A 22,301-nucleotide genomic window follows, 5' to 3' on the forward strand; every position below is an offset into this window, starting at 1 on the left:
TTAGGGCAACAGATGGAAGTCTCCAGAGCAGTGGTAGCGTGACTTTCTTTGTATATACCTGAACCTGATTTACCTTTTAATTTTCTTACTTTTCAAAATACATCGTAGGTAAAATACAATCCTTGAAATAGTAATAACACAGTATCCTCAGCAAAGATGAATTAAACAAGTTTTATTTTAATGGAAGTTTACTTCAAGTCTTCAGATTTTTACTGTCTTTTATTTGATTACTTTAAAGTATATGATTACATTAGAGTAATTAAATAAAGACAGTTTTGATGGAGCTCCTGACCCAGCCCAAGCTCTCTATGAAGACGAGGAAAAACTCCCCTGGGGGGGCCAGATTGACGGGAAGAAACCTCGGGAAAGCCCATTCAAAGAGAGATCCCCTTTCCTGGGATGGCTGGGGGGGTTACAGGAATTCCAAAACACTGAAATTTAAAGTGGGCCAATTAAAAAAATTATTTCCTGAAAAAAAGCAAGGTAATTCATACATCACACATAAATGATAACGTCTGAATTGTGTGTGTTTGTGTGTGTGTGTGATATGCTTATCTCAGCCACGTGTGATGCTGTAGCTCCTCCAGCGTCGGCCGCGTCTCCGGGACTTTGGTTAAACACGCGTCCAAGAAATCCCGGCAGTCTGGAAAGAAAGGAAAGAGAAAAAACATGAAGATGATAGTTCCAGTGGTCCAAGCCATCAGTCAGTCTTGAAGTGTGACGTTTTCTTACTTTTGGACAGATGTCTTTTGAATTTCAGGCGCTTTTTGAGGAAGCTCGTGGTGTTAAAGTCTCCCGCATGAAGCGCTTCGTACAGAACCACTCCCATTTGCCATACCGTGGTGGGTCCACACCTGTAGCAACTGCGCCCGTACCACTCGGGAGGGGAGTAAATTTCTGTACCTAATAAACAGACACAATTGCAATTTCTTCTAAAACAAAAGGCGAAAATTGTGACATCTGTGAAGAGCAAGAGCAGAATATGTTACCATAGAAGACGCGGTACTGCGACTGCTCCTTAACAAAGCAGCTCAGTCCAAAGTCGATGATACGAACACGCGGTACATCTGAGCCGGTCTCAATTAGAATGTTCTCACTCTTGATGTCCCGGTGAAAGATGTGTTTATCCTCCAGGTGCTTCGCAGCATCAACCAGCTGCTTCAGAATGACCTGGAAATAGAGCAGGGCGATATGACCAAAAATATTTATCAAGATATACATTTGAAAAGTTGCGATAACGATATAACTGACGATATAATTGACACTAGACAAAATACTTTACAACTCCACAACTATTAGTGCAAAAAACCCCATCAATGTATTTTCACTTAAACAAGCAGCTGTTTTTTTATGTCCATTAAAGTTATATAAAAATGTAACAGTGCAAATTCCTTGCTGACAGTTTAACCAAAAGGCATTTCCAGTGGAAATTGGCCGACATATCCTCAGCATAACCATGTATAATATCCACAAAACTTAAAAAGAGGTTATACACACACAATACGGTAATATAATGTTGAGGTGCAGTACGTATCACTCCGCGAGGCGCCTGCCTACGATAGCCGTAATGCTCCGACAATCCATCGAGCGGTGCTGCTTTGTAGCTTAGCAAAGTCGCCGTGTACATAAAATCGTTTTGAGGTCAGTAAACACAACCAGAATTCATACATAAGTCACACGGGATTATAAGGGGCACTGTCGAGTTTCAGAAAAATCAAAGGATTGATTTTAAGTGTGCCGTATTTTCCAAACAACACGGTAATAACGACGCCCCGCTAGCATTCGCTCCCAAAAATTGTGCTTTGTTGTGTATCTGACGGACGAAAGCTAAACCAGTTCCACACCACTAAAGTTGCAGCATTTTTACAAACCAGTTCTGGTTCATCCGTTTCATTCAACGATCCACTTTCGCTCTTCTCATTGTGCGTCATCGTTTTGAGGTCAGTAAACACAACCAGAATTCATGCGGCGTCACCGCCATGTGCGTATGTAAACAAAGGCACTGCGCATGCGCGTTTTACCCATATTCTATCGCGATATTTCATTTTCCTATCGTTGCCCAAAATTACCCCGGTATTACCGTGAATGGTATGATATAGCCCAGCCCTACCTGGAAACGATGAAAAAGACAATAATCAATCAATGGGTTAATGTTTCTCTAACACTCTGTGCTTTGATTGAATGATGTACAGTCTAAGACTCTTCTAAAGCAAGTCAACTTGCCTTGGCCTTGTCCTCTGGCAAAAATCCTCCATTTTCTTCTATATATTTATCCAGGTCCACAGCGGGGACAGGTCTCTCCATCACCAGGATCAGCTCTCTGCCAAAGTCAAACCACTCCAACAGAGACACTGGGGCTGATGTTTCCACTGATCCATCTGCTTCAGCTGCAAGCTTCAGCATGATGGCAACTTCCACTGACACATTCTTCCCGTTATCATCCTGAAATATTTCAACAAAGTGGATGATGAGGCACAGACGTTCCACAGGTGAACGCTGCATGCAATCCACTAATGTAAAAGCAATTCAAGTCTTGCATATTTACCTTCACTTTGCAGTACACTTTCCCCTTTGGGATGTGTTTGATGGCCACCTAAAAGACACAGGGCATTGATGAGCATTTCCTCAGTATGACATAATTAAAGGTGTAAAACAGCTTACGATATTATCCCTTATCTGCGTTACTGCCTGTCTTACTACCACCATCTGAACACTTACTGGTAAATGATCCTTTATGCGGTAGCCAGCAAACACTGCTCCACACCCTCCTTCTCCAAGCCGGTGCTCCTCCACGTATCTCGCTTGGAAGTCACCTAAACAGACAAACACAAATTGGGTTTTACTACAGCTGTCACACAAATTACTCTCTGCTATACCCTAAATGTTCATTTTGCTCTTCACCTGAATATAAAAGCCAAGCTGCTTGCTACTTACGTTTCTGTTCAGCCACTGACTTTTTGGCAACAGTTTTGGTTTTGTCCTGGTCCACTTTCTTTTTCTTAGGTGGGTCCCTGGTGTCTCCCGCAGCTTTCCTTTTGCCAGCCTTTTTGTTTTTACTGCAGCTCTCTGAAATCTCTATGCTGCAGTCTGCAGATGTGGAAAACACCAAAAGCACGTCAGCTTATTAGATAATAGACACAAATATCTCCCAAACACTAATATCTTCAAACTAGCAACCAGATGTACACTTAATCTACCCCTCACTCAACTAATTAGCCTACCTTTACCAGTGTCCAACCAGGAAGATGCCTGCCCCTTGTCACCGCTCACATGGTCAAGAAGTTTACGCTTCTTTGCTGTGTTGGCTGTCCCCGCTTCATCTTGTTGGACCTTTCGCTTGACTCCCCTGACCACATGAGCATCTGAGCTGGTGGAAGGACCAGCCTGCTCAGTGACCCTCCTTCTTTTTATGGGGGTCGTTTTTTCAGGACTGGCCTTTCTTTTAGCCATCCTGCTCTTACAATCTATAAACAACAACAACACATTAGTGAAAAAGAGCGCTCGACATCAGGACTAGAAGGATTTTGATGTCACTGAATTTTTAATTAGTATTGCTTACAATATAATAACAAGTTTATCCTTTTGATAAAAAACACACCAACACGAGTCCATCTACTAAGTCTAGATACTGATGACACTTGTTGCTCTGTTTTCACTGCTCAGTCCAAGAATAAACTTGTCACATTATTTTACCAAAAGACAAAGTGCCCCAGTAACCTTTCTTTGATTAGACATGTTGCACTTAGGTTAGTTTCAATCAAAACCAGGATTTAAATCCTCTAAAAATGAATCGTTTTATACACAGAGCCTCAACATTGTTAGAAATGTCGATTCTGTTATTTGGGGGATTTTTTTTTTTTTTACTTACTTTGATCTCCTGGATCTTTCTTATCTGCCTCAGTCGTAACTTTTCTTGTTTCCTTTTTCATCTGAATTTTTTGAGAACTTTTAAAATAGAAAATGTCACCTTAATGAGTGAATAGTCCTTCAAATGTCTGGATGCTTGACTTTTCTAACTAAGCTGTATAAGTCAGTTCTGTAAGTGAGCTTTAAAAGTAAACTCCGGAGACTATGGCAACACAACATTAGAACCTTGCCTTTTAGTGACATCACTAAAAGGCAGTGTCCCAAGTAGTTTAAAGAAAAACACTCTGGCAGACAAAGCCATAATATTTCATATAATTCAGTAATTTCACATTAAACTTTCTTTCATTATCCTTTCATTATTTGTTTAACCCTTTAAGACCTACCATAGAACCAAGTTCGCCAGAGCTTACTTTATATTTTTACATGCTGTAGTGCCATTTTTGGGAGCATTTCAAGTTGCTATACATCAATACAACTGTTATAGCCCATATTTTAATAATATGTATGCATTAAGTCCATAGTAACTACATTAATTGCAAAAAAGTGCAACAAACTACAAAAAAAATTGAAAATCGTTTTTGGTTTTTTTTAAATATATTTCTACTTGGAGAAATTTAAGAGGCTTATCCCTCAAAACTTTAAATACAAAAAAGTTGCAAAAAATAGTTTACAACAACAGGAAATTTATTTTGAGTGTCTTCATAGTTTTATTTTTGAGATACACCAATTTTTACATACTGCAGGAATAACGAAAAACAATCCTATGATGCAAATTTGCAAAGAAAACAGCATGTGCATCAAAATAAACTATTTTAAGCAGTGCAATTCGAGTTCTAAGCATCCCAGAAACTATTCAGAAAAGCATAAAGTCAAACATGACTTATAAAAACACCAGTATAGGCTCTTAAGGCCTACAAGTAAAAAACTACATTTTCCGCGAAAATGACGTCACTTCCGGTTTCGGGCAGGAAATGGTGGACATGCGATCATTCGCGCTGACGTCTGTTTCAATGTGGGAAGTGTTACGAACAGCTGATCGGATCGGCAAAGCGTGTTTCTGGAATATTATGTTTTTGTTCCCGCAAGCGCTTTTATGCAATTTTTGCAAAGCTATATGTGTAAGGAAACCATGACCTAGGACAAGCCGATGGCATAAGATTTAAGTACAACTCTGGTTTCATATGCAAAAAAAATTATTGCGCTAGCTTACGCGGTTCCCGGTTCTACAGGGATTTAAAAATAGTTACGCAAAACAGAGCGTGCCTGCTCCGACCGGCTTTAAAGGGTTAAACATGTAACAATCGAATTGCATCTTTCCATTGCCAGCCATCTCATTTTGTACAAATCCAGCCAACTCTTCCAAGTTTGTGTATTTTTTAAACCCTTACAAGAATTGAAATGTGTCCCAAATATCTGTATCCCATCAGAGGCAAGTTTCCTAAAGGAGAGGTAGTAGCTGCTCCACCATAGGACCAGTAGGACCTCCAGCACACAATGAACACTTAATTAACATTAACACATTTATTAAAACACAATTTTAAGCAATAACCCTTTTCTTTTAGTGTGTTTCAATTTGTTCCTACCGCGCCATTGGAACGGTGTACTATCCAGTAACAGCATCCAGCTGGCAGAAGCATACACCTGCAGCAAGGAGAATCTACCAGGCAGGATAGCGCAGCGGAGTCATCAGATGAAGTGGTTCATCCAGCAGGAACAGGATACCAAAAGGGGAGAGAAAAAACACAGAAAGCATAGTCATGACTAACTCAGTGTCACTAACAGCTCATCTAGCAGTCTTAACATCATAAGGATACAGGCTGGTCCATATAAAAAATATTAACAGAAAAAAGATGTACTTACCTGGATGATTGAGCATGTATCAAGACAATGAGTCATTTACTTTAGTAAAACTGTAATGCAACAAGCACAAAAAATGGGCTGTAAAAAAAAGAAAAAATATCTGAACAATAGCACCGACTTTTAAATAGCAATCAAGCCCAATAAACAGTTTCTTTTGTTAAAAGAGGGGCCTAATGTCCTCCACAGTTATGTGAGATGATAAAGCCATACAGAAAATGATTACTTCAAGATATAGCTGCTAAAAGTCGTTCTACTACCGAATTATGTGTATGTATCCTCTCTTGATTTATTTCCAAAGTTTACTCACTTGATTTGGATTACTGAATGGAACCTAATCATTTTATTAATCTATACACACAGAAATAGCCACACAAACTAAATTAGTTGGTCAAATTTTATTCAGACACTTGTTGAAATAATCACACAATGTAGTCCTTCTAATGACAGCAACATACTGTTGTTAGGAGGTGGTGGGATTGTCACATGCAGTGAGCTAGCATGATTTACTTAAAGCTGATGTGATTCCCAGATTGGATGAACTATTTGCATTTTCCTCATCATTATTTTTATTTTTGTTTTCTGATTGCTGATTGGTAGTGGTTGCCAGAATTATGCTTTCGCTTAAAATACAGTGTTAGCTACTAGTGCCTCAATTTCTTGGTTGTCTAAGAAATTCATCCTATCAGAGCCTTCAAAAACAAAAAATAAAAACAAAAAATATACTTTACAAAACATAATTCCAATTAAAATAGTTAGCTGGGTAAAATGCCACATGTTTTATGTCATGGTACAGTTAGTGCGATTCTTGATTCTTATGATAAAATGTAATTATATTTTAATCCCACAAATCTCTTTTTTCTTTTTATGAGAGCTCACACACTTAAAGGATATGCCAAAGTCACACATTTTACAACAGCAACCTCATTTTATAAATGCAATACACTAAAAAACAAGGGGAATAAAAGCAAAACATTAACGGTGTGTTCACACTGAACGCGATAGACGCGAACGAAAACGCCCCAAACGCCCCTAATTTGACGCGTGCACATTCGCACCTCAACGCGTGACCAAGAAAAATCCATCGCGCCTCAAAATTGCATATTTTGACGTGCGTGAACCGGAAATGTGGGAGGAAGTTGTGCCAGACCGGTATCTTTGTCAGCTGTCGAGCTAGCGTTTGAAGAGAGAGTCTCCCTTCTCTATTTACTGTGCAGAGCAGAGCAGCGGCGTTAAGGACGTCCTCGCCGTACCTGGGTCCATCAGGTCCTCCAGACGCGTGAGCAGTTTGGTGAGTTTCAACACTTGCTCCAGGAGCTGCGCCTGGATGACGGCCGATTTCAGCGATATCGCCGTCTTCCCCTCGCCCAGTTTGAGGACCTGCTGTCCCGCGTTGGTCCAAGAATCGCCCGCCTAGACACCGACTACAGGCGCTCAATCCCACCTGCAGAGCGCCTGTCCGTCTGCCTGAGGTTAGTAAAAGTGTTTAATACGGTAGTCCTTTATTGATACCTGTGCTAATATGCTAAACTATCGTTTATAGACTGCTAACATGGATGTGCTATGCCATCAATGAATGCCGTTGGTGTTTACTGATAGCAAACTGTGGTACGGAGACAACTGTTTATAATATTTCTAGTGATACTCGAAATGTCTCATCAAGTCCTGATTTAATTCAATTTATGCTGTTATCAGTGTTTGCAACGATAGCATGGCTGTGGTGCCATATGTATGCTCTCGGTGTTTGCTGATATCAAACTGGTATTAGGACCAATGTAGGTTAATCTTTGTAGTGATACTCACTCCTTTTTATTTAGACCTGGTTTAATTCTGGTATAGTTGAGTATTTGTATATAATCCCTGCAGCTGTCAGACTCTATAACAGGGGTCACCAGCCTTTATAAAAACAGAGTTAGATAAAACTGTGAACAGTTTGGTTCATCTTTAGTTAGATGGTTCTATCTTGATAAGCTATGTCTTCTCACAGATTCATTTTTCAAAAATATTAATGATTTAAGCAAGGAAAGGGCTACATGTCAGCATACAACTCTTTATTTCTATTAATGTCTTACTTCATTCCTACCTGATTGACATGTTTAGGAATTATGAGTGATTGGCTCACTGTAGTTGTAAAAGTTGCTACCAATCAAATTATGATATGTTAAAGTTAAAACAAAACACAACTGTTTAGTGTCATTTTTGTTGTAATTGATGTCTGGTTTGTTCTGTTCCCTAGTGATGGGTAGGGATGGGTACCAGTATCGCACCGGTTCTGACCCTTGAAATAGTAATAACACAGTATCCTCAGCAAAGATGAATTAAACAAGTTTTATTTTAATGGAAGTTTACTTCAAGTCTTCAGATTTTTACTGTCTTTTATTTGATTACTTTAAAGTATATGATTACATTAGAGTAATTAAATAAAGACAGTTTTGATGGAGCTCCTGACCCAGCCCAAGCTCTCTATGAAGACGAGGAAAAACTCCCCTGGGGGGGCCAGATTGACGGGAAGAAACCTCGGGAAAGCCCATTCAAAGAGAGATCCCCTTTCCTGGGATGGCTGGGGGGGTTACAGGAATTCCAAAACACTGAAATTTAAAGTGGGCCAATTAAAAAAATTATTTCCTGAAAAAAAGCAAGGTAATTCATACATCACACATAAATGATAACGTCTGAATTGTGTGTGTTTGTGTGTGTGTGTGATATGCTTATCTCAGCCACGTGTGATGCTGTAGCTCCTCCAGCGTCGGCCGCGTCTCCGGGACTTTGGTTAAACACGCGTCCAAGAAATCCCGGCAGTCTGGAAAGAAAGGAAAGAGAAAAAACATGAAGATGATAGTTCCAGTGGTCCAAGCCATCAGTCAGTCTTGAAGTGTGACGTTTTCTTACTTTTGGACAGATGTCTTTTGAATTTCAGGCGCTTTTTGAGGAAGCTCGTGGTGTTAAAGTCTCCCGCATGAAGCGCTTCGTACAGAACCACTCCCATTTGCCATACCGTGGTGGGTCCACACCTGTAGCAACTGCGCCCGTACCACTCGGGAGGGGAGTAAATTTCTGTACCTAATAAACAGACACAATTGCAATTTCTTCTAAAACAAAAGGCGAAAATTGTGACATCTGTGAAGAGCAAGAGCAGAATATGTTACCATAGAAGACGCGGTACTGCGACTGCTCCTTAACAAAGCAGCTCAGTCCAAAGTCGATGATACGAACACGCGGTACATCTGAGCCGGTCTCAATTAGAATGTTCTCACTCTTGATGTCCCGGTGAAAGATGTGTTTATCCTCCAGGTGCTTCGCAGCATCAACCAGCTGCTTCAGAATGACCTGGAAATAGAGCAGGGCGATATGACCAAAAATATTTATCAAGATATACATTTGAAAAGTTGCGATAACGATATAACTGACGATATAATTGACACTAGACAAAATACTTTACAACTCCACAACTATTAGTGCAAAAAACCCCATCAATGTATTTTCACTTAAACAAGCAGCTGTTTTTTTATGTCCATTAAAGTTATATAAAAATGTAACAGTGCAAATTCCTTGCTGACAGTTTAACCAAAAGGCATTTCCAGTGGAAATTGGCCGACATATCCTCAGCATAACCATGTATAATATCCACAAAACTTAAAAAGAGGTTATACACACACAATACGGTAATATAATGTTGAGGTGCAGTACGTATCACTCCGCGAGGCGCCTGCCTACGATAGCCGTAATGCTCCGACAATCCATCGAGCGGTGCTGCTTTGTAGCTTAGCAAAGTCGCCGTGTACATAAAATCGTTTTGAGGTCAGTAAACACAACCAGAATTCATACATAAGTCACACGGGATTATAAGGGGCACTGTCGAGTTTCAGAAAAATCAAAGGATTGATTTTAAGTGTGCCGTATTTTCCAAACAACACGGTAATAACGACGCCCCGCTAGCATTCGCTCCCAAAAATTGTGCTTTGTTGTGTATCTGACGGACGAAAGCTAAACCAGTTCCACACCACTAAAGTTGCAGCATTTTTACAAACCAGTTCTGGTTCATCCGTTTCATTCAACGATCCACTTTCGCTCTTCTCATTGTGCATCATCGTTTTGAGGTCAGTAAACACAACCAGAATTCATGCGGCGTCACCGCCATGTGCGTATGTAAACAAAGGCACTGCGCATGCGCGTTTTACCCATATTCTATCGCGATATTTCATTTTCCTATCGTTGCCCAAAATTACCCCGGTATTACCGTGAATGGTATGATATAGCCCAGCCCTACCTGGAAACGATGAAAAAGACAATAATCAATCAATGGGTTAATGTTTCTCTAACACTCTGTGCTTTGATTGAATGATGTACAGTCTAAGACTCTTCTAAAGCAAGTCAACTTGCCTTGGCCTTGTCCTCTGGCAAAAATCCTCCATTTTCTTCTATATATTTATCCAGGTCCACAGCGGGGACAGGTCTCTCCATCACCAGGATCAGCTCTCTGCCAAAGTCAAACCACTCCAACAGAGACACTGGGGCTGATGTTTCCACTGATCCATCTGCTTCAGCTGCAAGCTTCAGCATGATGGCAACTTCCACTGACACATTCTTCCCGTTATCATCCTGAAATATTTCAACAAAGTGGATGATGAGGCACAGACGTTCCACAGGTGAACGCTGCATGCAATCCACTAATGTAAAAGCAATTCAAGTCTTGCATATTTACCTTCACTTTGCAGTACACTTTCCCCTTTGGGATGTGTTTGATGGCCACCTAAAAGACACAGGGCATTGATGAGCATTTCCTCAGTATGACATAATTAAAGGTGTAAAACAGCTTACGATATTATCCCTTATCTGCGTTACTGCCTGTCTTACTACCACCATCTGAACACTTACTGGTAAATGATCCTTTATGCGGTAGCCAGCAAACACTGCTCCACACCCTCCTTCTCCAAGCCGGTGCTCCTCCACGTATCTCGCTTGGAAGTCACCTAAACAGACAAACACAAATTGGGTTTTACTACAGCTGTCACACAAATTACTCTCTGCTGTACCCTAAATGTTCATTTTGCTCTTCACCTGAATATAAAAGCCAAGCTGCTTGCTACTTACGTTTCTGTTCAGCCACTGACTTTTTGGCAACAGTTTTGGTTTTGTCCTGGTCCACTTTCTTTTTCTTAGGTGGGTCCCTGGTGTCTCCCGCAGCTTTCCTTTTGCCAGCCTTTTTGTTTTTACTGCAGCTCTCTGAAATCTCTATGCTGCAGTCTGCAGATGTGGAAAACACCAAAAGCACGTCAGCTTATTAGATAATAGACACAAATATCTCCCAAACACTAATATCTTCAAACTAGCAACCAGATGTACACTTAATCTACCCCTCACTCAACTAATTAGCCTACCTTTACCAGTGTCCAACCAGGAAGATGCCTGCCCCTTGTCACCGCTCACATGGTCAAGAAGTTTACGCTTCTTTGCTGTGTTGGCTGTCCCCGCTTCATCTTGTTGGACCTTTCGCTTGACTCCCCTGACCACATGAGCATCTGAGCTGGTGGAAGGACCAGCCTGCTCAGTGACCCTCCTTCTTTTTATGGGGGTCGTTTTTTCAGGACTGGCCTTTCTTTTAGCCATCCTGCTCTTACAATCTATAAACAACAACAACACATTAGTGAAAAAGAGCGCTCGACATCAGGACTAGAAGGATTTTGATGTCACTGAATTTTTAATTAGTATTGCTTACAATATAATAACAAGTTTATCCTTTTGATAAAAAACACACCAACACGAGTCCATCTACTAAGTCTAGATACTGATGACACTTGTTGCTCTGTTTTCACTGCTCAGTCCAAGAATAAACTTGTCACATTATTTTACCAAAAGACAAAGTGCCCCAGTAACCTTTCTTTGATTAGACATGTTGCACTTAGGTTAGTTTCAATCAAAACCAGGATTTAAATCCTCTAAAAATGAATCGTTTTATACACAGAGCCTCAACATTGTTAGAAATGTCGATTCTGTTATTTGGGGGATTTTTTTTTTTTTACTTACTTTGATCTCCTGGATCTTTCTTATCTGCCTCAGTCGTAACTTTTCTTGTTTCCTTTTTCATCTGAATTTTTTGAGAACTTTTAAAATAGAAAATGTCACCTTAATGAGTGAATAGTCCTTCAAATGTCTGGATGCTTGACTTTTCTAACTAAGCTGTATAAGTCAGTTCTGTAAGTGAGCTTTAAAAGTAAACTCCGGAGACTATGGCAACACAACATTAGAACCTTGCCTTTTAGTGACATCACTAAAAGGCAGTGTCCCAAGTAGTTTAAAGAAAAACACTCTGGCAGACAAAGCCATAATATTTCATATAATTCAGTAATTTCACATTAAACTTTCTTTCATTATCCTTTCATTATTTGTTTAACCCTTTAAGACCTACCATAGAACCAAGTTCGCCAGAGCTTACTTTATATTTTTACATGCTGTAGTGCCATTTTTGGGAGCATTTCAAGTTGCTATACATCAATACAACTGTTATCAATCAATCAATCAATCAATCAATCAATCTTTATTTATAAAGCACTTTTCATACAAAAAAAAAATGTAGCACAAAGTGCTTTACATAGTTAAAAGCAGCCCACCCCACCCTCTAACTCACTCCCCGCACTCTCATTAACATATATGATGTGAATACACACATATCTTCCCCCCCCCCCCCCCACACACACACACACACACACACGCGCACGCACACACACACACGCGCACACTTAAAGAGTAAAAATTGGGCTGGGCTCGCATGAGCCAAGTGAGGAAACATTATAACAGGGAGCCGTCTGCACCGGGAGCCGGTCACAGACCGCAGCCTCCTGTCATGGTCCTGGGTCGTGTGACCCAGCCCAGTCAACACACATATGTGGGGCCCAAATAGGGAGCAGCAGGGCTAATATTTGGGGCCCACTTGGGAAACCCAACTGGGGTCCAGCTAATTTTGTCCTCAGTTTCCATGGTGGCCCCAAATATGTTTTCCTAGATGGGTTTATGCTGGGTCCCAGATAAGCCCCAAATCAGGCCCAGTCAAAAAAAATATGTGGGGCCCAGATGGGTAGAAGCAGATCTGATATTTGGGGCCACCTAGGACCCAGCTAATTTTGTCCTCAGTTTCCATGGTGGCCCCAAATGTGTTTGCCCAGATGGATTATTGATGGGACCCGGATGGGCCCCAAATCAGGCCCAGCCAACAAATGAGTATGGGGCCCAGATGGGTAGAAGCGGGTCTGATGGTTGGGGCCCACTTGGGTTACCCACCTGGCACCCAGCTACTTTTGTCCTCAGTTTCCATGATGGCCCCAAATGTGTTTTCCCAGATGGGTTAATGATGGGTCCCAAATCAGCCCCAGACAATAAATGAGTATGGGGCCCAGATGGATAGAAGCAGGTCTGATACTTGGGGCCCACTTGGGTTACCAACCTGAGACCCAGCTATTTTTGTCCTCAGTTTCCATGGTGGCCCCAAGTGTGTTTGCCCAGATGGAATTTTGGATAATGTAAGTAAGCTATAATTTAAATCACCTGTACAACAAAGCCAGTTTATCTTTTTTATTAATACTGATTACTATGAAATTTTAAAACAGTATGCTTTTTTATATAATACATTTTTTGTTTGGAGAACATGTTGACAAAAATGTCCACAGTATACACAAAACAATAACAAATAAATGTTATACCGTTTAAAGGAAAAACAAATGCAGCAAACCACAGCTTCTCACTCATTCACCAATCCATTGGTCCTGAAAGAAATAAAATAAAATAAAAAATTAGTGCATTTTCACAAACAAAATCAGATTTGCGATAGTACTGAAGTTGTTTTGGAGGTTGTGCTGTTCAAGTTGTTTGACCTCCTACATTGAACTCTTTGAAGACCATGAGTATTCATGGAAACAGAAAAGCTATTTACAAAATGATTTACCAAGTAGGCACTCAAAAATTAAATTAATGTGAAACATTTTACCTTAAAACATTTAAGACAAATGTTTAAAAGATGTCTACATAGTTACAATGATAACTGGTGTTGTGGGCTGTCTCAGTGATTGGCACAGAGCTTAGAACAGGCAAGTGGTTAACCAGTTTTTTGCATGGTACAGCACCTCATAATGAACACAAAACAAAATAGTAAAATGTAACAAGGGCTACATCTACCAAGGAGAAAACAGATTCCACTTCTTGAGGTGTGTGCCAGGCGGGCGCCAATAATTTTCATGTAGGGCTGCCACGATTTGTCGACTAGTCACGATTACGTCGACTATCAAAATCGTCGACGAGTCGTTTGAAGCTTTGTAAGATCACAAAAGACGCAGGAATAAGTGGCAGGATTTAAGAGTGTAATAACGGACTGAAACAGAAGATGGCAGCATTGCATGTACAAGGATGCCAGCTACCGTTAAACCCCGAAGAAGAAGAAGCAGCTGTGTCCCAGAATTCATAGCGCGGCCCAGCGCAGTTTCCAACAATGGCGGCAGCTAGTTAGTTTTAATGTTACTCTTATTATTCTTTCTGGGTCACAAAATAAACGTTTAACATATTTTCAGGCGAGAATGTAGCTGTGTAAACCTCAAATATCTGCTCAGTTTATCAGGACACCACATATTTTCGAAAGCGCTCCGACGTTTTCGGAGACATCTGTTACCCACTAGCTCGTTAGCGAGCCGGGGGCTAGGCTCACTAGCGCCGTGAGAACACCGGACTCCCCGCAAATCGTTTTCAAACCCACCGCCGTCTTTCGCTACTCAGGTTAAATATATATGAGTCACTTAGATAACTTAAAATGTTATTGTTTGGCTTTTTTTTTTTTAGTATTTTATTTGTTCCTGAGTAAATCAGTTTGTCTGAGATTAAAGTTATAGCTTTTACACAGCTGAATAAACGTCAAGCAGACAACTGATTATCAGAAGTGTGAGATGCTCCAGAATATACTCCGGTGTCCTGTTATATTTTAGATAGCAAGGAGTTTATTAAACTTCACCGAAACAATCTGCAAATTTAATTAAAATTGAATAAACTATCATCTTGTCTTTATTTTTAGTTAGCACAGACCATAAACACTTAAAGCTGTAAGCTAATGATAGTTATATAAGAGCAGATGCTGCTGGTGCAATAAGCTGTAGTTTTACGTCCAATGGATGATGATCTGATTAGTCGACTAATCGCAAAAATAATCGGTGACTAGTCGACTATCAAAATAATCGTTTGTGGCAGCCCTATTTTCATGTAAATCAAAAATAGGGCCATCAGATAAATCAGTGTGTTACTAATTACACTGGAAAAAATAGAGGCTGGCTCTGGAGTTCCTGGAGCTTATTCACATTCTGTGAGCAACCAAAAAACTGTTTAGTGAGAGACTTCTTCAAGTATGCTACAAGCCAGAAAGAAACGTGGTCATTCCTGCCAGCAGCCACCAACCTCCAGAACAACATGAGCTGATGGTTTCATCTCCACAATTTGTACAGTCTATCTAAACCACGTGTCAAAGTCAAGGCCTGCGGGCCACATCCGGCCCGGCATACATTTATATCCGGCCCGCAAGATCATTTTATATAGATGTACTATTATTGTTATGCATGGCCCGGCGATATGAGGCGCTAATAATATACAAACTACAGATCCCATAATGCACCGCTGAAGCCTCCTTGCTGACCGCTAGGCTAACTGGGAACATTCCCGCGTCAATCAAGTCAAACTTCTGTTATTGCGAAGCTAGCCGCTCACAATGGTGGAGAGAAAAGTTGTTTCTGAATGACTGCAGCTGTAGTGAGCATCCGTTATTCAAACATCAACAAAATATCTTACAACTAATGAACTTACCATATAGCACTTCAAAAACTTTAAGCCCTCGAAATTCCCGCTTTCCATGGCACCCAACGAAGTTATATTGCCTGGAAAGAGCATTGTCCATAATGAAGGCCATCATTCTTCTTGTGGCTTCATCAACAGTGCTCCCTCTGATCTCTGCCACAACAGCAACCTTAGGACACGCAAGGACAATAATTTTACTGACAGTAGTACCATCAGTCACACCTAAAAGAAAGCAAGCACAGCTACACAGTAATTAGGCTCTATAATATTGATGCTAATTGACTGAGAAAGAGTTAGGTGTCAAAGTCAAACACTGTCTGATGTGAATGCAAAGAGCTAAATGATTCACCAAAAGTAATTTCTTAAGTTTTGGGTTTGGCATGGCACAACTTATAACTAGGTAATGTTTGGAGAAGTTATTTTATTAACAAAAATAGCAACTTTTGTTCAGCTCTCCTCCCACTCCTTCATTGCACTGACCATGTTCGAACAAACAGCAACTTTCCTTGATCATAACTGCTAGCATGAAACACAGACTGATTGAGGCATTAATCATTGAATATTGTTATTACATCATTATTATTTACCACTTCTTTTAGGAAGACAGGGTCTGCCAGTTTTTGCTCCAGTGCTGCCACATCTGCTACTGTCCGGATGGGAAATACAGCACCCTCGGGTAATACTGCAGCAACTGGTCCATCACGTTGTGTAAGGAGAGACTGTAGCATTCGACTGTGGACCCTCTGAGTGTCCTTAATGTCTTCCAGGAGGGTTAGAACACGTACAAACATGCTCGTATTGGTGGCTTGTAGAAGTTGTCTTGGAACTGGTTGTGAAACCACAGATGAAGGAGTTGAGGGTTGTAGCGGCTGAACAAATGGATGAGTGATGTTCAGGAAGTGAGTTTCACTTGAATGTCTATTCTCCATTGCTGATGGTGGTGAGGTCTCTGGCTGTTCCGCAGTGTTGTCCCAATCCTCATCAGAGCTCGACGGGATCACTGGCCTTAAAACAAACAAACAAACAAAATACAACAAACATACACACACAAATAAATAATAATCCAAACACATAATTTAGGGTACTGGTTAGTCCTACAAACTAAAAACATTAATGTATATAATGGCATCAAAAAAAAGTCTAAAACAGATTTTTAAAAGTCAACAAATTATAAAGCGCTATTTTGAAATCATATCTTTTTTTTTTCTTTTTTTTTTTCTTTTTTTTCTAAATGACATCAGAAACAGCAGTATGCGACATTACGTGATGGCAGAGCTTCAGTTCATCCTTTGTCTTTTTTTTTTTTTTTTTTTTTTTTTTAAATAAATAGGACAGGGGGAATGAATGAGAGAAAGAGGGGGAGAGAAAGAAAGAAAACCAAAGGGGAGAAGAGACGGTGAGAAGGGGGGGGAAGAGAGAGAAAAAAAAAAAAGAACTCCTGGGTCACCTGTATGGAGAAAAAAAACAAACAAACAAAAAAAACAAACAGAGGAGACAGCAAACAACAAAGAGCAACATAATAATAGAGAAAACAAAGCACCATCACAATAAACTAGCTAGTCATAGATATCAATATTTACTAAATAATAAACGATATTGTGCAGCACGCAAGATAGACAGCGCACAGTGTGCTTTGAGGCAGCAGCAAAGAAAGCTTTAGTCCGCGTCTGTGAATACCCATGTGTGCATACCTGTGTGGATCAGCATGCTTGCATTCCAAAGGTTTCTCCATGTAATGATCTGCTAGGGAGTGTGGGGGGGCCACAGCCCCGTCCTCCAGGGTGTGAAGCGGGTATGGAGGAGATCAAAACTCCAGACATCCAGAGGCCCCCAGAACACAAGAGACCATGGAAGACCAACAGAGGGGCAGCCGCGCCACTGTTCCAGTAAGAGCTGAGGAGAGTCCCAGATGAGGGCTCGCCCAGCAGCCGCGGAGCAGAAGTCAGGGGGAGTTGCAGTGACGCGCCCGTGAGCTCCGCCGGCCCCCAGCTGTGCCTGAGTGACCGAGCCCCAGGCCGAGAGGCCGGGGGCACCCCACCTCCAAAGGGGCCCGAGCGATTTTGAAATCATATCTGAACCTGATGAGCAGCAAGGCAAGTGTCTGCTAAAGAAACTGTCAGGTTTTTTTTTTTCTTATAATCTCAATAATTTTTTGCTTTTAAGGTGTTTTCAACACAATTACCTCCTTTTCCGCTTCCCTTTCCCAATCTGCTTCCAGAATCCAAATAAATTCCACCAAGGAAGGTTTCTAATGGGAAGCAGGAAATGCTGTCTAAAGGGCCAAACTTCCGTACATCTTGAGCTAGGTGTATTAAAGAATGTATATTATAACCAACAAAGTCAAGACCATAAATCAAAGCAAAATCTTTCACAAACTGCTTCAAAACATCCTCTGCATAATCACAGTCAGTTATCAATATACAAATCAGGACTTAGATGAATTCTTGTAGATACAGATAACAGTATAAAGTATCTATACATTTGGCTTGGTATATTATTCAGTAGAACTGGGCTTGTGTAAAGCAAAACTTGTCTCAATTCAGTTGCTTTCTACGTGCTAATTTCAATGAGAGACCTTGGTTTCCTTGCAAAACTTTAAGGAAGATATTGCCTGACAGAAACCATGAATGCTGAAATCAGTTAGAATTTGCGTAGACTGTCTGCATTTTCGGGGACTTTTTAACCAAAGATAAATAAGCTTGCGCATTACCCCCATATCCCACACCCAGCTCGTTCAAAGTGACACCCCAACCTGGTGCTCTTTGTTGGCCATAGCACAAAGTTTCATCAGTCCTTTAGTCAACAGAAATTTCATGATAACATAATCTTTAGCATGTTCATCGCAATCGTAGTGCTCTTCCTCAAGTGTTTTATTCTCAAAAGAATCAGAGTACAATATTAAGTCCTGATGATGCTCTGACTCATTTTACTGTGAAACGAAACTAAAATGTTCAACAACTTTCTGAGCTCTTTGTCCTCTGAGATTGCTCCATTGCTTTCTGAAAGACAGCTCACAGATTCTGAAGCTCCAGGTTTCATCACTCTCCAATCAAAATTCAAAATTAACTGAACCAGCAGCAAAAGAAGATCCAAACTACGCTTCACATTTGATAAATACTGTCATTAATTCCCTCTTCCTGTCTTGTTTCCACCACGATTGAAAAAAACAAACAAAAAAAAAAACAAAAAACATCATACTTCTTGCACATCTCTCTCGTAGTATACTTCAAGAAAAGTTTCCCCATCTGAAATATGTTTTCCACATTATTCCCTTGCTTATTATACATCAGTGTACAGTTGTGCTTAGCGCTGTTGTCAGTTGTTTTTTGTGCCAAATTGCAAAAAACTCACCTTGTTCACTAATAAAACCTCTAAAAAAAATTTCTGTAACTTTGCTCTGCTTTACTTCAGCAGCATCAGGTAATGTTCATATATTGATTCATGGTTTTCTTCAGTTTTTGTTCAACTGCAGAATATTTCTAAGGCTATCTGATTTAAAAAGCCACTCTAGGAAAATCTCCTTTTTTCTGTGTTTTATCCTCAGTTACTTTGGCATAAAGACATCTGCTGTGATGCTTACACCAGCCTTAAAAGCTGTTGTATTACAATAAAAGACCCTGACATCACTTTATAAAGTAACAATTCTAATTGTTACAAACTCAAAAAAAGATTCCTACAAGTATATTTCTGGCATGCATCAAATTTTAAATAGAAATGAATTTTGAAATATACACTGCTTCTTATGTCAAAGTCTGTAAAAAGAAAGAAAGAAAGAAATCACACATAACCCTTGCTACTATTCACTCCACTGTCCAACAGCAAAATCAAACCAATATACAGATATTAATAACATATTATTGTAATAGTGTGACTATGCAATTTATAAGTAGCCATAGTCATAATCAAAACAACAAACATCTCAAGTTTTGAGATAATTGCTAACCCTCCTGGCCAATAACCACACAAGCTGTCCATGCAGGAAGGCTGATAAAGGAGCATGCACAAAATTCAAACAAATTTAAGCCATAATGAAACAAATTAAAATAACAGCGCGCATGCACAAATAAGGCATCAGACAAACACTTAAAGATCACAGATCTTTAGGACCACATCCAAAGAGCAATTGCTTTTTTTTTTTTATAAATAAATAAATGTGTAGATTCTAGCCAAATATACATTACAAAAAGGAAAAAAGGAGGGCCACAGCAATCATAGTAAAAGGAGTTGGCACTGTGGCCCTAACAAGACCGACCAGTTCTGCTTAAATAATCAGTTTCCCTCATGTACAGAGCTTGCACAACAGTAAGAGGCAGATTCTTGAGTCAGTACAGTATTTCTGATGAAGTTCTCACTAAAACAACTACACATATAAAGTTGCATACTAAAGTGTGTATAAAAAAAAAACCCCAAACAAATCAAGAATACCTATATTTTCTTTTTTGCTTTTTCTGGAAAAATGAGAACAATGGCAAGAAAAATGATGATTATGTCTTCTACAGAAATAGAGTGCTCACTGATCTGCCTTTCTGACTGCTGTGCATGCTCCTGACACAGGGGCAAAAGCTGGGGACTAGTTGCTCATGACCATGGCCTACCCTCCTCACTTAGCCGTGAGGAATGAAGCTAATAAAGACAACACCAAAGCAATTTTGGTTGCTCTGATAGTGAAAATACCCTCCCATATTCCTCCTAAAAAACTAGAACTTTGTTAAATTGGTCTAATACAGTCCTTTATTAATACTAATCATAGAGAAAAACCAAGATAATGTTTAAGTACAACTTGATGTTAAGTACACGCAGTAATTAATTTTGGTGCTAGTTAAGCAGTATACAGGACACCAGAAAATGCTTTCAAACTGAAAATTGGCTAAATCCAACATTACCTAAAAATTTAAACTAGCTTAGCCTTGCCTGAGTGCTAGGAAAAAGTTCGCCAGCACTTGTGCCATACATTACTTTGCAGCATCATAACTTTGTAAACATTTCATTTATACTTAGGGATTCAAATTAAGTCAAAAAGTTCTTACCGTTAGTGCAGAAAATAAGTCCGTAGCTCAAAGATGAACTTAATCCAAAAATTGCCAGCTTAACTGTCAGCTTTGTCCAAGGGCGCGAAATGAAGAATGTTCCAGAATGGGGGGACGAGTTTGAGAAAACCTCGTGATATTTCATGAAATAACGCGAGATTTCGAAAAGCACTCCTACATGGAGTGAAATTTTTTTCCCACTCAAATGTAAAACCATTTGTTTTATTTTATTAAGCGTCTTACAATTTTAAGTCACATCTGTTCTTTGTGTTTCACTTATATTAATATATTTTATATGTATATTTTGTTATTAATTAAATATACATATGCTGCCTCTGGCATAATTTATTATCAGTTATTTCATCTTAATTCATGTTTATACTTACACATGACTAATAATTATACTTAACTAAGATCGTTAAACTCAGTTGCCTGTTCATGCAACTTCCCATATGTTACCCATATGGTGCCCATAGAACATAGCCCATCTGGGCTGGCTCAAGTGGGTCCTACTTGGCTAACCCAGGTGGGTCCCAGATTGGATGCCCATTGTAAGCCCATCCCCACTTGGAACCCCCATAGCCCATGTGGGGCCCACATACTGGTGTTTACTGGGAGTGTGTTATGCTTAACCTATTTTGATGTTTATTGTTTGCTTAGGTTCTTTAAGGTAGTCCAGTCCTTTTTGTAATTATGTTACCCTTGCATTACGTCTCCCTTGCCCTTCGTGTGGTTATGTCTGTGTGTCTTGTACTGTCAAGTTCATGCTGTCAGTTATGTCACCTCCCCCTGTACTACGTCTCCCCGGTTCATGTCTCATGTTTCCTGTTTTACTTTGAAGGCCTGCATTCACTGTCTGTGTATTCAGCTCACTCCTCCTGTCCTGTCGTTAAGTTCATGTATGTCAGCTGCGTTCCCATGTGTGGCCACTTCCCCTGATCATCCCTCATGTGTATTTAGTCTCTGTGTTTCTTACAGTCTGTGTCGCGTCGTCTGTGTTCCCACCCTCCGTGTTTCCATGCCTGGTCTGTTGTCTTCCAAGCCATTGCCATTTGTTTGGAAGTTGTGTTTTGATCGTGTCCTGTGGATTTTTGAAATTTGGCCATCAATTTCTGGAGCAAAGACTACTCACATTGTTGGAACTTTTGGTACAACCCTGTCTGGATTACGACTTTGATACAGGATATTGGACTGGACTAACTGAGTTAACGAGGTAATTGCAGGCTAGCCAACGCGTTACCAGGCTAACAGCTGACTGAGGAATCAGCTGACTGAACCTGCTACCAGGGTAACCAGATAAAATGGGGCCGAAGAGGACACCGACAGCTGAGGAAGTCGAGGACATTAAAACCCATACGGTAAAAAAATATATTTTAAAATACATTTTGAAATATATTTCAAAATATACAAAAAATGGCCAAAAAATATATGTGCTAAAATACATTTTAAAATATATTTATATATTTAAAATGTATTTTAGCACATATATTTTTTGGCCATTTTTTGTATATTTTGAAATATATTAATAAAATATATTTCAAAATACAATTTAAATTTATTTAAAATCATTCAAAAAAATATAAATTTAACCCTTCATATATTTCTAAGAAAACACATTCACATGTAACATCTGAAAGAAATCTTTATTTGATGTTTAAAACATACATATAGCATATCAATCAAGCAAGGAATATTCATTTTATAAGTTTATTCTCATTACATACTTAAACA

The 22,301-nt window shown here is 39.8% G+C and overlaps 2 protein-coding genes across 5 annotated transcripts; both read right to left on the minus strand.

Annotated features, from left to right (window-relative positions):
• Window positions 1-200: 200 nt before the first annotated feature.
• LOC106676927 (serine/threonine-protein kinase pim-1) lies at window positions 201-7,203 on the minus strand. Its single transcript, XM_076875190.1, has 10 exons — window positions 6,978-7,203; window positions 5,451-5,524; window positions 3,222-3,464; window positions 2,935-3,087; window positions 2,719-2,813; window positions 2,546-2,593; window positions 2,224-2,442; window positions 990-1,170; window positions 733-903; window positions 201-643 (listed from the first exon to the last, which is right to left on the minus strand). The coding sequence occupies exons 2-10, from the start codon at window positions 5,485-5,487 to the stop codon at window positions 552-554; spliced, it is 1,239 nt and encodes a 412-aa protein (XP_076731305.1). The 5' UTR covers window positions 5,488-5,524; window positions 6,978-7,203; the 3' UTR covers window positions 201-551.
• Window positions 7,204-8,081: 878 nt separating this feature from the next.
• LOC106676929 (serine/threonine-protein kinase pim-1) lies at window positions 8,082-21,740 on the minus strand. 4 transcript variants are annotated; one of them, XM_076875188.1, is made up of 15 exons: window positions 20,571-20,679; window positions 17,726-17,845; window positions 17,235-17,621; window positions 16,131-16,548; window positions 15,553-15,712; window positions 13,419-13,481; window positions 11,749-11,825; window positions 11,103-11,345; window positions 10,816-10,968; window positions 10,600-10,694; window positions 10,427-10,474; window positions 10,105-10,323; window positions 8,871-9,051; window positions 8,614-8,784; window positions 8,082-8,524 (listed from the first exon to the last, which is right to left on the minus strand). In XM_076875188.1, exons 7-15 carry the CDS (start codon window positions 11,807-11,809, stop codon window positions 8,433-8,435), a joined length of 1,263 nt encoding a protein of 420 aa, XP_076731303.1. In that variant the 5' UTR covers window positions 11,810-11,825; window positions 13,419-13,481; window positions 15,553-15,712; window positions 16,131-16,548; window positions 17,235-17,621; window positions 17,726-17,845; window positions 20,571-20,679; the 3' UTR covers window positions 8,082-8,432. The 4 variants fall into 4 exon arrangements, with proteins under 4 accessions (XP_076731303.1, XP_024661088.1, XP_076731301.1 ...); XM_024805320.2 differs by lacking the exons at window positions 17,235-17,621; window positions 17,726-17,845 and having other exon boundaries at window positions 20,571-20,678; XM_076875186.1 differs by lacking the exons at window positions 11,749-11,825; window positions 13,419-13,481; window positions 15,553-15,712; ... (2 more) ...; window positions 17,726-17,845; window positions 20,571-20,679 and adding an exon at window positions 21,547-21,740.
• Window positions 21,741-22,301: the final 561 nt, after the last annotated feature.

The sequence above is a fragment of the Maylandia zebra genome, linkage group LG16, assembly GCF_041146795.1.
Source record: "Maylandia zebra isolate NMK-2024a linkage group LG16, Mzebra_GT3a, whole genome shotgun sequence".
Lineage (NCBI taxonomy): Eukaryota > Metazoa > Chordata > Actinopteri > Cichliformes > Cichlidae > Maylandia > Maylandia zebra.

Coding starts and splice junctions, on each gene's coding strand:
- LOC106676929 (XM_076875186.1), bottom strand. CDS start 21,676: ATGGCCAAATTTCAAAAATCCACAGGACACGATCAAAACACAACTTCC. Junction 8,785..8,870: donor GCAGTACCGCGTCTTCTATG/GTAACATATTCT, acceptor TCTGTTTATTAG/GTACAGAAATTTACTCCCCT. Junction 8,525..8,613: donor CAAAAGACATCTGTCCAAAA/GTAAGAAAACGT, acceptor CTTTCTTTCCAG/ACTGCCGGGATTTCTTGGAC.
- LOC106676927 (XM_076875190.1), bottom strand. CDS start 5,487: ATGCTGTTACTGGATAGTACACCGTTCCAATGGCGCG. Junction 3,465..5,450: donor TACACCGTTCCAATGGCGCG/GTAGGAACAAAT, acceptor TGTTGTTTATAG/ATTGTAAGAGCAGGATGGCT. Junction 2,594..2,718: donor GCATAAAGGATCATTTACCA/GTAAGTGTTCAG, acceptor TGTGTCTTTTAG/GTGGCCATCAAACACATCCC.